Raw genomic sequence first — 17,687 nt, forward strand, 5'->3', positions numbered from 1 at the left:
CCACAACGCAAGCAACTTCTCCTGAGTCCACTACATCTGCTCCAACTATTGGCACCAGTCCCATATCTGACGCATCTACCACTGCAGGAGACACAACTGTGACAAGAATTACACACACCACTATCCAAGCAACTACTCCTCTTGGGTCCACTACATCTGCCACAATTTCTGGTCCCACCACCACATCTGAGGCACTTACTACAGTAGAAGGAACAACAGTCACAAGTGGTACAGACACCACCTCCCATGGAACTACTACTCCTGAGTCCACCGCTTCTGCAACAACTATTGCCACTAGTCCCACACCTGACACATCTACTACTGCACGAGACACAACTGTCACAAGTGTTACGGACACCACAACCCAAGCAACTTCTCCTCCTGAGTCCACTACATCTGCTACAACTATTGGCACCAGTCCCATATCTGACGCATCTACTACTGCAGGAGACACATCTGTGACAAGGATTACAGAAACCACCTCCAGAGCAACTACTCCTCCTGAATCCACTATATCGCCTACAGCTTTTGGCACCAATTCCATACCTGAAGCATCTACTACTGCAGGACACACAACTGTGACTAGGGTTACAGACACCAACACCCAAACAACTACTCTTCCTGCATTTACTACATCTCCCACAGTTTCTGGTGAAACCACCACGTCTGCAGTATCTACTACAGTAGGAGACACCACTATCTTGAGTGTCACAGATACCACCACCCAAGCACCTACTACTCCTGAGTCCACTACATCTGCTACAGCTATTGGCACCAGTCCCATATCTGAAGCATCTACTACTGCAGGAGACACTACTGTCACGAGGGTTACAGACACCACCATCCAAGGAACTACTCTTCTTGGGTCCACTACATCTGCCACAATTTCTGGTCCCACCACCACATCTGAGGCATTTACTACAGCAGAAGGAACAACTGTGACAAGTGTTACAGACACCACCTCCCAAGGAACTACTACTCCTGATTCCACTACATCTGCTACAACTACTGCCACCAGTCCCACCCCTGACACATCTACTATGGCAGGAGAAACAACTGTGACAAGGGTTACACACACCACTATCCAAGCAACTACTCCTCTTGAGTCCAGCACATCTGCCATTGCTTCTGGTAACAGCACCACATCTCCAGTATCTACTACAGTAGGAGACACCACTACCTTGAGTGTCACAGATACCACCACCCAAGCACCTACTACTCCTGAGTCCACTACATCTGCTACAACGATTGGCACCAGTCCCATATCTGAAGCATCTACTACTGCAGGAGACACTACTGTCATGAGGGTTACAGACACCACCATCCAAGGAACTACTCCTCTTGGGTCCACTACGTCTGCCAGAACTTCTGGTCCCACCACCACATCTGAGGCACTTACTACAGTAGAAGGAATAACTGTGACAAACGTTACAGACACCACCTCCCAAGGAACTACTACTCCTGAGTCCACTACATCTGCTACAACTATTGCCACTAGTCACACACCTGACGCATCTACTACGGCAGGAGACACAACTGTGACAAGGGTTACACACACCACTATCCAAGCAACTACTCCTCTTGGGTCCACCACATCTGCCATTGTTTCTGGTGCCACCACCACATCTGAGGCACTTACTACATCCAGAGACAAAACTTCTCCTCCTGAGTCCACTACATCTGCTACAACTATTGCCACTAGTCCCACACCAAGAACCACACCAGGTGAGTAGTTTTTCAAACTCTCTCTTTTTTGAAACTTACATTTTTTTTTTTAATTCTCCGTCCTGATTTGTACTTGTCTTATTAAACCTTTAGTCAGTACAAGCTTCGTTTGCCTTTACTTGTTTTGCATTAGATAAAATTTCCTCATATCCTGCCGCCCTTTCTACTTTGTTTTCTGCCCTTTTCCCTGCTGTTCCTTGTACTAGTTCCCTTTTTTTTTTTTCTTTTTTCATATAAAACATTTTACCTCTCTTTGCTTGGGCATCTTTAATTCCCAGTAAACTTTTAACACATCTTATTTCCCCTTTTAATACCCTGCAAGGATTTCTAGTGATATAGTAGGTAAGCTATTAGGCTACTAACCAGAAGGTCAGTGGTTCAGCCCTACCAGCCACTGCAGAGGAGAAAGACGAGGCGGTTAGCCTTGGAAACCCTAAGGAGCAGTTCTACTCTGTCCTAAAATGTCACTAGGAGTAGAATTATACCCTTCTAGTAGCATAGTGGTAGCATAGTGGCTAAGACATTTGCCTGCTAACCAGACGGCTGGCGGTTCAAACCCACCAGCCACTCCTCGGAAGGAAGGTTGGGCAATCCTACTTCCGTAGTGATACTGCCTCGGAAGCCCAAGGAGGGGTCGCTATGAGTCGGGTTTGACTCGACGGCACATAACAACAACAACAACAGTAGCATAGTGCCTAAAGCATTTGATTGCTAACCAGAAGGCTGACAGTTCAGACCGACCAGCCACTCCTTGGAAGGAAGGCTGGGCAATCTATTTCCGTGGTGATACCGCCTTGGAAACCCAAGTAGGGGTTGCTATGAGTCGGACCCAACTCGATGGCAGTGCATTTTTGTGTTAAGCTATAGAGTGTGGTGCAGATATGTGTGAGAGTCTTGTCCCTTTCAGTGATCTGCCTCAACAATGGGCAATGGAACGGAGAGAACTGTGAATGCCCCAGTGGCTTCAAAGGAGATCGGTGCCAGTATTCTGACAACTGCCAGAATGAAGGCATCTGGGATGGGAGCCAGTGCAAATGCACCTACCTCTACCAAGGGCCCACGTGTGAGCAGCTGGCCAACAGCATCAACGTGGGTGAGCTGAGACTACAGGCCCTTCCCCTACACTCCTCTGGGCCCAACCTCCAAGCCAGACACCTGTTCCTGCATCAATTCAGAGCAGGGGGATGAATCGGGTCTCTTTTAGGGGCAATTTCGCCTAGCTTAAAACATTAAGACACAAACAAACATTGGTATATTGGAATAAAACACATTTGGCAATTTGAATGAAATAGATTTAAATAAAGGGGTATGTTATGGAATGGAGTGCAAAAGTTATGTTGCATTCTATAATTAAATGTAAGCACCTGAGGTCTCTTGGGCTTTATTCCAAAGCCATTGGGAGTAGTGTCCTCTCCTCTCTCTCTAGGGGTAAATGGGTGAAAAAGATAGAAGCCTGGGAACAAAGGGTCCGACCGAGGTTGGGGGCCATTCCCACCACCCACCAAATGGGGTGGACTTTCTGGGGCTATGGATCTCCTTGTTTGGGGACTCAGAGAGGATGCTGTTTGTACTCAATGCTGCTGTCTGACCCCCTCTCAGCACCTCCACCAGAGACAGTCACAGCCCAGGTGGAACTAACTGTGACAATAGTCAATCATAATTTCACTGAAGATCTAAATAACAAGTCTTCCCCCACATACCTGGACTTCAGGAAGACGTTCACCAAAGAGGTGAGGCTGGGAGGACAAGGCCCCATGGCTGCTTAGGTCCCCCAGGGAGGAGTCTCTTGGGGTTAAGAAAGCAGTTGAGGGCCTTTCTCTCACTAGACATATGTAAGTTTCTCAGCTCACCCATATGCTCAGCACTTGCCAGGGAGGGAGGAGAAGGGTAAAGCAAGGTCCACTGGGGGCTGCAGGGGCCCTAGGGATGCAGCAGGTATCTGAGAAGAGAATACTCCATCCAGACCATGTACCACTGCCAGCTTGGAGCAGACAGGGGAGCTGCAGGGCAGGATGATCCATCTTCTGCCCTCCTGAGAGTCTATGGAAAGGTTTGGCAGGTCCTTGGTGGTAGCTGTGGGGTGACATAGTGACCTTCTTATCTTTCAGATGGATATTCTTTATGCTGGAATCCCTGAGTATAACGGTGTCAACATCACAAAGCTAAGGTAAGTATCTGGGGCTCCTAGGAAGAGGGTCTTTGGAGTGGAAGCAATAGTCAAAGAGATAATTATAGATAACTATAAAAATAATTATAACTATGTCTACCATCAATGATAGTTTCACATACATTTTCCCATTGAAGGTTTGTAACTACCCACTAAGATAGGCCAGTTGGACTGTTCCCACTGAGCAGAAGAAGCAGAGACCCAAAGAGATGAAATGAGTTGTCTGGGGAGTCACTTATAGAATACTGGTTTCCTAGGGCTACCATAACAAGTAGCACAAAGTGGGTGCCTATAGAAAACAAATGTATTGTTTCACAGTTCTGGTGGCTGGGAATCCAAATCAGGTGTCAGCAGTGGGATTTCTTCTGAGGTTTGAGGGAGAATCTGTTCTATGCCTTTCTTCTAGCTTCTGGTGACTCCTGGCAATCCTTGGCTTGTGGCTGCAACATCACATTATACCTTGTATTTCTTTTTCTGTCTCTTCTCTTTTTTTATAAGCACAACTCAAATTGGACTACTACCCACCCTACTCCAGTATAAACTCATGTTAACTGATAACACCTCCAAACACTCTATTTCCAAACAAGATCATGTTCACAGATACCAGGTACCAGGGATTAGGACCTGAGCAATCCATAACAAGTAACACCAAGACTCAAACAAAAGTCTTGTTCATGGTAGAGACAGACCAACATACCAGAAAACCTGGAAGCTACTGCTTGTATAATGGATGCCCCATTTGTCCTCAGAGATATGGCCAAATAATTTAGCATCTGAAGGCTCACCTGAAAAAGAATGCCCGGGGAAGAGGGTGTCCAAGTCCACAATTGTTCTGTATTCAATTCCATTCACTTAAGATTGAATCCTGCTGTCATGAATCTTTCCCTATTATTGACCCCAAATTTAAGAAATCCTTTGAATAGTACTAAAGAGATCTGGTAGTGTAGTAGTTAAGGCATTTGGCTTCTAGCCAAAAGGTTGGTGGTTCAAACCCACCAAGTGTTCCACAGAAAAGAAATGAGGCAGTCTGCTTCCATGAAGATTTACAACCTTGGAAACCCAATGGGGGTTGCCAGGAGTTGGAATTAACTAGATGGCAGTGAGTTTGGTTTTTTGGTTTCGAATGGTGCTGGCCAATTGGTTTGCATGGGTCCACCCAGAAGACCCTGGGTCGTGAGGGAAATATCTTCTCTCATGGTTTATAAGAGTCCTGATTGATCATTTCCAAAAGGAACTTATAACCAAGAAGATACAAAAGAGTACCAGAAGCACAGGAAAAAAAAAAAAATGTGAGTTTACCCACCTCCGTTTCCCCTCCTCCTTCAATTCTGTCTAACATGAAACCCTCTCTTGCCAACAGTCACCCCAGGCAGGATATGGTGGGAACACCAGTGTGGGCTCACAGCATAGTGCCCTGGTCAGCCCTTGGCTTTGGGCAGGGCACTGCTCCACCACTCCTTAGCAGCTCAGTTCCCTGGGATGAGAGGAGCATTTTTCTTTCTGGCCCTAAAACTTCCTCGACTCTATGCTGACCACACAGGGCTCTCTAGTTCTCCTTAGGAGTCTCCTGGTCCTGCTGCTGTGAGGTCAGTCCTTGTCCTTGATCTCTGCCCTGCCTCCCTGTCTCTCAGGGGAGATGGTGAGGGCAGGGCTCATTGGAGCCAGCAGATTTATGATCTTAGCCTCAGCAGTTAACCTGAAGGTGTTCCTGGCAGTGGTCCTTTGGTGCCCCTCACTGACCCCTCCCATGACCTCTCAGATTGTCCTAAAAGCTCTACAGCTATCAAGATGTTACTAGATCTCCCATCTACTCCACTTCCTTCAGGTCAGCTAGGAGACAGTTGCACTCTGTGGATGTCTGGAAAACACATAGCAAGAAAGCATTTTTCCCGAGAGAGTAGTTCTGGAGATATCTGGGAGCTGGTAGATAAGAAATGACAATCATTTACTTCGAGTCACAGAAGGAGAAGCCTAAGCAACTGTCTACTTGTCTTAGTTTCCTCGTGCTGCTGTAACAAAAATGCCACAGTGGATGGCTGTAAAGGACAGAAACTTGTTCTCTCACAGTCTGTACACTGCAAGTCTGAATTCAGGATGTTGACTCTAGCAGAAGGTCCATTTGTGTCTCTTTCACCTTCTAGTACCTGCTGGCCATCATTGGTGTCCCTGGCTTGTAGACTCAACCTCTGTCTTCCCATGGTGTCTCCCCTTCTATCTCTGCATCCATTCTGCTCTTCTTATAAGACACCGCTCAGAGTAGCTAACTAGGGTCTTAAAACCTTGCAAGCTGCCATCTAGATGCAAAAATGGGTCTCTCCTTGTCCACAGCAAAGAAGAATGAAGAAAACCCAAAATTCATGGAAACAATCAGTCCTAGCGACTGGTATACCAGGCAATCCGCAGCCTATATGACTATGAGATCAGAAGAACTAGATGGTGCCCGGCTACCACTGTCAACCACTTGGAGGGGGATCTATGTAGGAGATCCTGGAGTGGGAGAACAGTGTGGAACAAAACCCAAAATCACTTGGAAAAAAAAAAGGGGGGACCAGGTTTGCTGGTCCGATGGAGCCTGGTGGAACCACTGAGACTATGGTTCCTAGCTGCCCTTCAGGTCTGGAATTGAACCCACACTTGTGGCTTCAAGTCAAACAAAGACAGGCATATGAGTTGAACATTTACCTAAGGTAGATACACTCCTTGGAGAGAACAATCATGGGAGAAAGAAGGGCTGTTTATGCACAAGGAGACAGCTCAGGGGGCAAGAGTACATGGAGGGATGGACACAGGGAAGAGGTAACTATTGGGAGGAAGTAGGAGGGGAACTGTTGCATTGGGGTAAATTGTAGTCAATGTCATGAGACAAAGTGTATGTGAACCACTGTATGGAAAGTGAATTTGCTCTGTAAACTTTCACCCAAATCACAATTAAAAAAAAAAAAAAAAAGACACCACCAGAAAGGATTAGGGTTAGGACCCATGCTACTCTGTCATGATCTCATTAACATAAGAAAAGTAAACCCTTATTTCCAGGTCATATTTATAGGTACAGGGTGTAGAACTTTCAACATAGCTCTTTGGGGGACATAATTCAATCCATCATTAGTCTGGCCCCTCCTGTACAGATGAGGAAATTGAGGTACAGTGAGTTAACTGACCAGCCCAAGGTCTCACTGCTATCTAGGGCATTGCCAGTATTGCACCCTAATCTGCTAACTCCCACTATCCCAGCACTGCCTTGATAAAGCTGCTTTTCTCTACTCGAGCTCTCAAAACAGGAGCCGATGGACCTGTGCAATGTTGGAGACCCACCACCAACTAGATTTCTTGGGATCTCCACTTCCTTATTTGTGAAAGATGACCTTGAACTAGAAGACCCCCTGGTCCCTTCCATCTCTTATATTCTATGTTGTTGTTGTTGTTGTTGTTTGCCATCGAGTCTTCCCCAACTCATAGTGACCCCTCCTTGGGTTTCCCAGGCAGTATCACTATGGAAGTAGGATTGCCAAACCTTCCTTCCGAGGAGTGGCTGGTGGGTTTGAACTGCCTGCCTTCTGGTTAGCAGTCAAGTGCCTTAGCCACTATGCTACCAGAGCTCCCTATATTCTATGAGTAGTCCTCAAATCTGCTGTCTGTATTTGTATTGCTGAATATGGGATTAAGGAGAAAGCAAAGGAAAGAGAGACTTCTGACTTCAGCATGTAGGAATTTTGAATTCTGAGCACAAGGAAGATTGGACTAGTTGCTGTCTTTTTAAATCCAGAAAGTTCTTGTTACTGGGATGCAAATAATTCTTACACCTACAAGAAAGAAATAATCTAGATATGAGCTTATTAACTCCGAGGATTTAAAAAAACTTTTTTTTTTTTTTTTTGCTCTATACATGGTCTTGGGCACACTCCGTCTTGTATAGACATATCTAATAGTTCAGCCTGTCCACCCATCTATCCACCCGTATATCCATGTTTTTTTTTTAATTATTATTTTTATTGTAATGTGGGTGAAAGTTTACAGAGCAAATTCATTTTCCATACAGCAATCCATACACATTTTGTTTCACGACATTGACTACAATTCCGCACAATGTAACAGCTCTCTTCCCACTTCCTCCCTGTAGTTACCTCTTCCCTGTGTCCTTCTTTCCTATGCATTCCTGCCCCTTGAGCTGTCTCCCTGTGCAAATACTGCCCTTCTATTTTCCTACAACTGATCACTCTAAGGAGCGTATCTACCTGATGTAAATGTTCACCCTATACGGAGCTCTGATGGCATATGGCATAATGCCTAAGGCACTTGACTGCTAACCAGAAGGCTGGCTACCAGCCACTCCTCAGAAGGAAGATGGAGCAATCTACTTCCGTAGTGATACTGCCTCGGAAACCCAAGGAGGGGTAGCTATGAGTCAGGTCTGAGTCAATGGCAAATAACAACAACAACAACATATGCCTGTCTATTGTTTGGTTGGAAGCCACAGAAGTCAGTGAGTTCAATTCCAGACCTGAAGGTAAATGGAAGTCTTTGTCTCTGGGGTCTCACCAGGCTCTATCAGATCAATAAAGCTGCTCTTTTTTTTTTTTTTTTTTGGGATTTTGAGTTTTGTTCTTCGTTGTTCTCCCACTCTATCCAGGATCTCCTGCACTAATCCCTTTCCAAGTGGTTGACAGTGGTAGCCAGGCACCATTTAGTTCTGGTCTCAGTCATATAAGTTGAGGTTTGCAGGGTCCACTAGTCCCTTGGATTAATAGTCTCCATGCATCTTTGGTTTTCTTCATTCTTCTTTGCTCCGGATGAGGCAAGACTCACTGCTGCATCTACATGGCCACTTGCAAGCTTTTAAGACTCCAGTCACTACTCACCAAAGTAGGATGTAGAACAATGCTTTTGTGTAGTACGTTATGCCAATTGAGCTTGATGTCCCCTGTGACCATAGTCCTGAGCCCACAGGTCCAACAATTCACTCCATCAGGGTGGCTGACTGTGCCTAAGAAGTTATCATAACTTTGCTTTCTGTTAGCTCTAGTTATATGGACATTCTTATGGCACATACAAATATGCATGTAGAAGTATCATCTGCCAACCTTATATATGGCATAGCTATATTCCCTTTTGCCTAGACACACCTGGTCATTCAGCCTGTCTACTCATCTGTTTACCCATAGATTCATGTTTGTTGTCTCTGATATTGCAGTATTACATTAGTAAAAGGGTTTATCTTTGTTGTCTGTACCTCTTGTACACCTCTCTGTGTCTTCCTTTTCCTTAGTGTTACTGTGTTGGTCACTCTCAAAGGCATTTCTTATTCCTTTTAGGAAACACAGAGATAGACTATGCTAACTAGGGATTAGAAGATAGGGAAGAAGAAAGGAAGGGAAAGAGCAAGGCGCTGTGAGAATGCCCGAGCTTCCTGAACCCAGAACTTTGTAGTTAGGAGAGATTTTGATTGGAATTTTCATCTTTTGGGAGATAAGAAAACAAAAATGTGTGTAGTTGTTGTTGTTGTTGTTGTTATGTGCCATCGAGTCGGACCCGACTCATAGCAATCCCTCCTTGGGTTGCCGAGGCAGTATCACTACGGAAGTAGATTGCCTAACCTTCCTTTTGAGGAGTGGCTGGTGTATAATTAGAGAAATGCAAATATGCACCTTCAAAATTTTGCATACAGCTTTAAAGATTTATAGGTAGCTTAGTGGTAAAGACTGCTCAGTGCAGCCCACCTCTGATGACTAGGGATATGAACCCCACTAAGAGTCCCTGATGCGACCTCTTACCTCATGGCTAAAGGCTCCTTAAGGACACCTTGTCAGCAGTTTCCCAGTCTCCTTCTGTTTGAATATATCTGTGACACCTTAAGGATGACCTCTCCCATGGTCCCACCCCTCTTTTCATGTTTAAGACTCTCACCTAGAGTTTCCCAGAGCCTAACCTTTGTAGACCTCCTAGGATCAGGTCAGAGCATTCACTCACTATGCACTGAAGTCATCATTTTAAATTTTCTCTCCTGTTGACTTCCTATGGAAGCAGAGAGGGGAAGGGGTAGGAGAGATGAGCACAACTTCTGACCTGCAAAGATACCCAAGAACATCTCCTCCTCTCTCCTCAGGCCTGGCAGTGTGGTAGTAGAGCATGAAGTCCTCCTCAAGACCAACTTCACTCCAGAATACAAGGAAGAACTGACGAAAGCCACGCAGCAGGTGGAGGAGAAAATCATGATTATAACCCAAGAACAAGTAATGAGTAACAATACCTGCCCAGGTGAGTTCCTAGAATACTGGGGTGGGAGAAGAAGGGGTTTTCTGACACATGTCATCCCTGGGTCGGAGGGAAGGGAGAAAGGCAGATGGGGTGAGTGGGAAGAAGCTGAGGATCCTGGAAACAATCCCAAGGCTTGTTGCTCAGAAGGGCAGTTCAAAAAGAGGCTTTCAACAGAGGATACAAAGCCAGCTATGGCCACGTGCTCAGTCCAGGGCGCCAGCATACAATGGAAAGGGACAGGAAGTCCAAGGAAAATCAGGATGAACATGACTTTTTAAGCAAAAGGTGGGGATCTTGGGAGAGGTGGGTAGGGAAGACAAGGGGCAAAGGGGAGGTACTGGACATCTGGAGGCCATCATCCTGCAGAGCTGCCACACTCCCCTCCGCAGGGACCGTTTTCTCACCTCCCCATCACAGCCCCACTCCCTTCAGACCCCTCATCCCCTCAGACCCTGCAGATGCTAAACAAGCTCATTATAAAAGGTTTTATGTGTCTACTTCTCAGCCTCACTGTGTTTCAACAAGAATGCCACCAAGGTGCAAAACGTGACCGTTACCCAATACGACCCTGAAGGTATGTGACCTGAGGGGCTTCTGGAGGGGTGAGGGGCAGGGGGACCCAGGATGAGCCTGGACAGAGCTCCCAGCCTCCGACTCATGGCACATCTCCTCCATGCCTCCTCAGCTGAGTGCAAGAAGAAGGCCGGGGAAGAATTTGCCCAATATTTCTTCGTGGAATACAAGGATCAGAAGGCCAACTGCATCTCTGCCTGCATGCCAGGCTTCAATGCCTCGATGGACTGCCACGAGGGGAAGTGCAAGCTACAGCGCAGTGGTCCTCGGTGCTAGTGAGTGCCCACCCACCCACCCACCCACCCAAATCTTCCCACCCCCTGCAAGCCTCTCACCACTCAAGACTCTGCCTAGAGGTCAAGGTCAGGGACTGAGTCCCAGCCACTCATGAATGCACCCATCCGCAAAGGAATTGGGAGGAGACATGTGTAGCCAGAGCCCCCAAGGACAGATCCAAAATAGTCCAAGAGTGTCTCCGCAGCTGCCCTCCCAGGTGTCCTCTTTGTACCTAGCTGAGGACTGTGACAAACATCCAGGAAGTACCGGAGAGGCCATGGACTCAGGAAGTTCCCAGTCAGACAGGGCAAAGAGACTCCTGCTTCCAGGAAGAGAACAGCACCCCTGCTGGTGGAATGGGAAAGGTGGCCACACACCAACACAGAGAAGGTGGAAAACCAGAAGTAGGAAAGCAAAGAATGGCATTCCTAATTGAAACGGAACCTAAGAGAGAACGGCTGGCACACCAGTTGTGGGGGAAGGAGTCACACGTTATGCAAAGTCCTGAGTAGTGATTCTGGCGAGGCTTTTTGGAAGTTCACGAGTTAGCACGAGGAGGAAAGGAATAGGGTTTAGAAAGGGCATGGGGTGGGAGGAGGTAGGAAGAGCTTCAGAAGTGGACCGTTTGCTCTGGCTCTGCGATGGGGCATAGTGTATCCTGCCAGAGAGGGAGGCTGAGAATTAGGATGGTTAATGGGTCACTATTGGTTCCTCAAATCGCTGGGGTACATCCCAGAGGAGCCCCAGAGTTGGACCAACTATTCCTGGGTTGCTAAAGGCTCAGTGCTGGATAGTAAGCCTATTCAGGGACCATGCTCCTGGAAGCTGGACTTCATCACTGTCCATGCCTTCAGGGTTCCTAGCAATTTCTTCTTTACCATCTAAGACCCGGGGGGGGGGGCGGGCCTGGTTCTAAAACTGGGAGACTGGAGGCATTACCTGTGTCACTGACTCTGGGCTGCTTTCTCTCTCTCCACCTGCCCTTTCTCTCCCTTCCCAGCTGCCTGACCACAGATACGCACTGGTACACTGGAGAAACCTGTGAGTCGAGCATTCGGAAGAGTCTGGTGTATGGGATCATAGGAGCAGGAGGAGTAGTGGTGCTGGTTATCCTTGTTGCCCTCTTGGTATTCGTATTCCTCTCCAAGAGGGAGGTGCAAAGGTGAGCCGTTGCTGCCTTTCTTCCTCTCCCTCCTCCTTCTCTTCTGATCCTTGTGTTTTCAATCATTCCATCCTAGTAGTAGACAGTGAGGGGGAGGAGAGCAGAGACACAGCTGGTCCCAATGTCTTTGTTCCTGTTCCTTCATCATAACAAAGTCTCTCTGGTGTTTCTATCAATAGACAAAAGTCCAAAGTGTCTCAGTTGTACAAGTGGCATGAAGAAGATGGTGGACCAGCCCCTGGGACCTTCCAAAATATTGGCTTTGACATCTGTGAAGGTATTGGGAATCCTCACTGAATTCAAAATAGCTCGAAGTGTGGAAACATATATGAAACACATGTGGGAGGGTTCTGGGGCTTGAAGGAACTAAGGGAAAATCTATTTCTCATCTCCAAAATTTCTTTTTGAATTTTTTTGTGATTTGGTTGAAAGTTTACAGAGTAAATTCATTTTCCATACAGTAGTTCACACACATTTTGTTTCATGACATTGACTGCAATTCTTCACAATGTAACAGCTCTCTTCCCACTTCCCCCCTGTAGTTACCTCTTCCCTGTGTCCTTCTCTCCCATCCACTCCCACCCCCTGAACTATCTCCCTGTGCAAACACTGCCTTTCTGTTCTCCCATGATTATCGTCTCCAAAACTTTTGTGTCTATATTTGACATCTTATTTTTACTATTCGCTCCTTCAAGTCCCTGGATGGGGGACTTCAGCTAAATCTACCAGAGCATAGCATCTCTAAGCCATCCACAGGCACAGATTGTTTGATGGTGGTAATTGTACTCAATACTAAGTGAGTTATATCAAAGAAAAGGCACTAACTTTAGGTTAAACGCATATGTTAAAATTTCTAGGAAGACAGTCTTTAAATTCTAAAGAAGGGGGGAAATGGAATGACGAAAGAATTCAGTCAATCCACGAGAAAACAAGGAGGGACAAAAGATAAATACAGGATAAATAAAAATCACAAATTAAACATTATAAAATAATACAAATATATCTCTAATCACAATAAATGTAAATGGGTCAAGGACTCTAAGATTGGTTAAAAGAAAATCTAGCTATTCACTGGACGAAAACAACAACTCACTGCCATCAAGTAGATTCTGACTCATAGTGACCCCTCCTTGTGTTTCCAAGGCAGTATCTTATGGAAGTAGATTGCCCAGTCTTCCTTCTGGAGAGTGGCTGGTGGGTTTGAACCACCAGCCTTCTGGTTAGTAGTCAAATGTTCTAGGCACTATGCCACCAAAGCTCCTAATGAGAGGTCCATGTAAAACAGAAGCCCAGAGAAAGGATGAAAGCAAAATTACAGAAAAAGATAGAACCAAATCTTTGTTTTAATCAAAATATTTTTGTCGCCATATTCGTAATAGGTAAGTAGACTTTAAAGCAAAAAGAATTACTAAAGACAATAAATTATTAATACCTATTGATAAATGGTTTACTCTATTAGGAAGGCATAACAAATCTAATTTGTGTGCCCTATTTATACAGTTTCAACTTATATAACGCAAAAATTGACAAAACCATAAGGAAATTGGACAAATCCACCAGCATCACGGGAAATTTTAAACACAATTCTCTTAGGAGTTGACTGATCAGGCATGCAAAAAAAAAAAAAAAAAAATCAGGCATATAGAACATTTGTACAAAATAATTAAAAAATGAAACTCCAAACTCATTGCCATTTAGGTGATTCCAACTCATGGTGACTCCACTGGGTTTCCAAGGCTGTAAATATGGAAGCAGACTGTCTCATCTTTCTTCTGTGGAGTGGCTGGTGGGTTCAAACCACGAACCTTTTGGTTAGCAGCCAATGCTATAGTGGAGTCAGGAGGTGGGTCACCTAAGTGGGGACTGCTCTCCCAACCACCATAGGGCCACTGGGCTCTGAAACCAACAAGACGTCTGGAGATCCTTCTAAGGAGTTTCAGCCCCTCCTGAAATAGGAAAGTCTCCTTATGCTTCCCTGAATACCCCCACAGAGCAAGCCCCAAAACCAGAGGGCAACACCCAAAGAGGACTCTCTGGTGTGGGTTTTCTGACTAAAAATGTGATTGAAGACACAGAGAAGGGAAGGAGTAGTAATGAGAGGGGGCGGGGGAAGCACTGCTCCCCCTGGTGGACAGATTGATTAGTACATGATATCTAACCTGAGTGCTAGTGCGCGGCTGCAATACACACAGAACATAGAATGTTCTCTGGTGTGTTTGGGAGAGACTGAAAGTTGAAAAATGAATCCCAATTAATTTAGGGAAGGAGAAGGAGCTATTACAGAGAGAGAGGAAACAGTAAGCAAAGGCCAAAGGCTCTGCCCACATAAGAGTTTCTTGCAGAAAGCAGTCTAGGCAGAAACGCCAATTGGGAAAACTGAGAAAGTTAATGCCCTCAAAAATTTCAATGTCTCAACAACAGTAACAAAAAATTACAAGACACACAAATGACAGAGAAACAATGGCTCATCCGAATGAACATGACAAAGGGAGTGAAAGTGCATCTAAGGAACCAAATGATGAAAAAGAATGGAAGAATATAATACAACAACATTAAACATATTACAGACGTAAGGGAAAACATAGACAAAGAGATCAAGAAAAAGAAAACAATGTGAGAACAAAATAAAGATCTGAGAAAAGAGATAATATAACTGAAAGGGACAACAACTGAAATGAGAAACACAATAAAAGGACTCATCAACAGATTTAATCAGGCAGAAGAAAGAATCATCAAATTAAAGGATGTTTGTTGTTGTTGTTATGTGCCATGGAGTCGGACCCAACTCATAGCAACCCCTCTGGGTTTTCAAAGCAGTATCACTACAGAAGTAGATTGCCCAACCTTCCTTTCAAAGAGTGGCTGGTGGGTTTGAACCACCAGCCTTCTGATTAGCAGCCAAGTGCCTTAGGCACTATGCTACCAGAGCTCCTAAAATAAGATAGTTAAAATTACAGAGGCTGTAGAGTAACAAGAACAGGGGGTGAGGGGGCTCAAGAAGGCTGAGAACACTTAAATGGAATTATAAGACAACAATAAAAGACCCAATATATGCATCATGAGGATTCCAGAAGGAGATGAGAGAGAGAGAGAAAGAAAGAGAGAGAGAGAGAGAGAGAAGAAGAAGAAGACAGAAAGAACATTTGAAGAAGCAATGACAGAAAATTTCCCCAATCTAACAAAGGACATGGATCAACAAATCCAAGAAACTGGAAAAAGAAAAGCAGGATAAACCCAAAGAGATCTCCACTAAGAAACATCATAGTTAGGTTCTCAGAAAAGTAAAGATAAAGACAGAGTCCTGAAAAAGTGAGAGAAAAGCAGACAGTCACATATAAAGGATCCCAAATGAGCTTAACTATCTATTTCTCCTCAGAAATATTGCAGACCAAAAGGCAATGGACTGAAACATTTTAAATGCTGAAAGAAAAAAAAAAAAAAAAAAAAGCTGTCAACCAAGAATACTATACCCAGTGAAACTGTCCTTCAAGACTGAATGTTAAATTAAAATATCCTCAGATAAACGGAAGCTGAGAAAATTCATATCCATCAAACCAGCCCTATAAAAAATACTAGTGGAAGTTCTTTAGATGGGAAGGAAAAGACACTAGAAAGTAAGTTAAAGATATACATGAAAAAGAAAGATCCCTAATAAAGGTAACTGCATGGACAAGTATAATGGCTGGTAATAAGATATTCAAGCTTGTTAATTCTAAATATTTTGTCCTTCATGTTTTTAAATAACAAATATATAAAAGGTAAGGATATTGTTACAGGGCAAATGAAATATAAATATGAATTATTAATAATAGCAAAAGGGGAGGAGAGAAAGGATAGATACAGAATTTTTTGTATGTTACTGAAGTTGTTAGTTTAAGTTCCTATCAACTTAGCCTAGGATGTTATAAATACAAGCTTTTATTATTATTATTATTATTTTATTGTGCTCTGGGTACAAAATTTGTTTTACATTCGATAGTTCATGTACATTTGATTTCATGCCCCGATTACCATCCTCGACCACAGCAAACTTTCCTCCCCTCCCATCCCTGAGACCACCCCTCCCCGTGCCCTTCTTACCTACGCACTCCTGTCTGTCCAGCTTTCTCTCTATGTGAATACTGCCCCTCTGGTGTCTCATGGCTGATTGCTTTAAGGGGTGTGTCTCCCTAGAGTAGGTGGGTGTATTGCCTTGGGATAGGTGTTCTGCATGCAGTTCTTTCTACTGTTGGGCTGAGAGCCAATCTGTGGACATGAATCCAATTCTAGGCCCAAAGGGTAACCCAGGGCCATAGTCTTGGGGGTTCCACCAGAGTCTATCTGACCAATAATTCTGGTCATTTTTGTGCTTTTGGATTTTGTTCCAAATTTTTCTTCCCACTCTGTCCAGGATCGCCTGGTTTGGTCCCTTTCTGAGTGGTTGGCATTGGTAGCCAGGCACCATCTAGTTCTTCTGGTTTTGGTGTCCATCTTATCCTTGGACTAACTGTTTCCAGATGCCTTTTATTTTCTTCACTCTTCTTTGCTTCAGACGAGAGGAGACCAATAGTTCCATCTTAGATGGCTGCTCAAAAGCTTTTAAGACCCCAGTTGCTACTCACCAAAGTAGGTTGTGGGACAAGATTTGTATGTACTATGTTGTGCCAAGTTGAGTTTGCTGTCCCCCAAGATTATGGTCCTGAGTCGGCAGACCCAGTGATTCTCTCTCTCAAGGTGTATTGTCTCTGAAAGGTTACTGCAACTCTGTCTTCTGTTGCTTCTGCACTGTGTGTAGCTGGTTTTGTAACACAAGTACATATGTAAGATTATCTTCAGCTAAATCTATCCGTGGTCTAGGGTACATGCCTATTCACCAACCCCTACCTGATCATAAATACAAGCTCTTAAATGTAATATTCATGATAATAACTAAGGAAAATATTACATATATCTATATCTATATCTATACACACACACACACACATACTCACACATACATACACAAAGGGTAAAGAGAAAGGAACAAAAAATGCTCAATTAAGAAACAAAACAGAAAAGCAAGCAGTACTAACAGACAAAGACAAAGAAGACTTCAGAAACACACAAAAAACAAATAACAAAATGTCAGAAGTAAGCTACTCCCTATCAGTAATTACATGAATGTAAATAGACTAAATGCTGCAGTCAATGTGCAGACAGTGGCAGAATAGATGAAAAAAAAAACTATGATCCAACTATGTACTGTTCACAAAAAATACACCTTAAACTCAAGGGCACAAATAGGTTGAAAGTGAAAGGATAGAAAAAAATTCCAGTCCAGTAACAACCAAAAGAGAGCCAGGTGGTAATGTTAATAGCAGATAAGATAGAGTTGAAGACACAACCTATCAGAAGAGATAAAGACAGACATTAGAGAATGATAAAAGAGTCAATTAATCAAGAAGGTTTAGCAATCATAAATATACATGCACCCAACATTGGGGCACCTAAATATATAAAGCAAACACTGATAGAGTTGAAGGGAGAAATAATGCTACAGTAATAGTTGGAGAC

General features: G+C 44.3%; 1 protein-coding gene across 1 annotated transcript in view; it reads left to right on the forward strand.

The window, feature by feature from the left end:
- Positions 1–17,687, forward strand: part of LOC103198160 (mucin-17-like) — a 58,772-nt gene that overhangs the window by 1,003 nt on the left and 40,082 nt on the right. Inside the window, exons 2-10 of the mRNA XM_042781002.1 lie at positions 88–297; positions 2,633–2,818; positions 3,325–3,455; positions 3,834–3,892; positions 9,993–10,144; positions 10,650–10,718; positions 10,830–10,992; positions 11,994–12,155; positions 12,335–12,432. Coding sequence (XP_042636936.1) covers positions 88–297; positions 2,633–2,818; positions 3,325–3,455; positions 3,834–3,892; positions 9,993–10,144; positions 10,650–10,718; positions 10,830–10,992; positions 11,994–12,155; positions 12,335–12,432 — 1,230 coding nt within the window. The remainder of the gene's footprint in view (positions 1–87; positions 298–2,632; positions 2,819–3,324; positions 3,456–3,833; positions 3,893–9,992; positions 10,145–10,649; positions 10,719–10,829; positions 10,993–11,993; positions 12,156–12,334; positions 12,433–17,687) is intronic.

Source organism: Orycteropus afer, unplaced genomic scaffold, assembly GCF_000298275.1.
Source record: "Orycteropus afer afer isolate SDZICR_OR568_19922 unplaced genomic scaffold, OryAfe1.0 scaffold00006, whole genome shotgun sequence".
NCBI lineage: Eukaryota > Metazoa > Chordata > Mammalia > Tubulidentata > Orycteropodidae > Orycteropus > Orycteropus afer.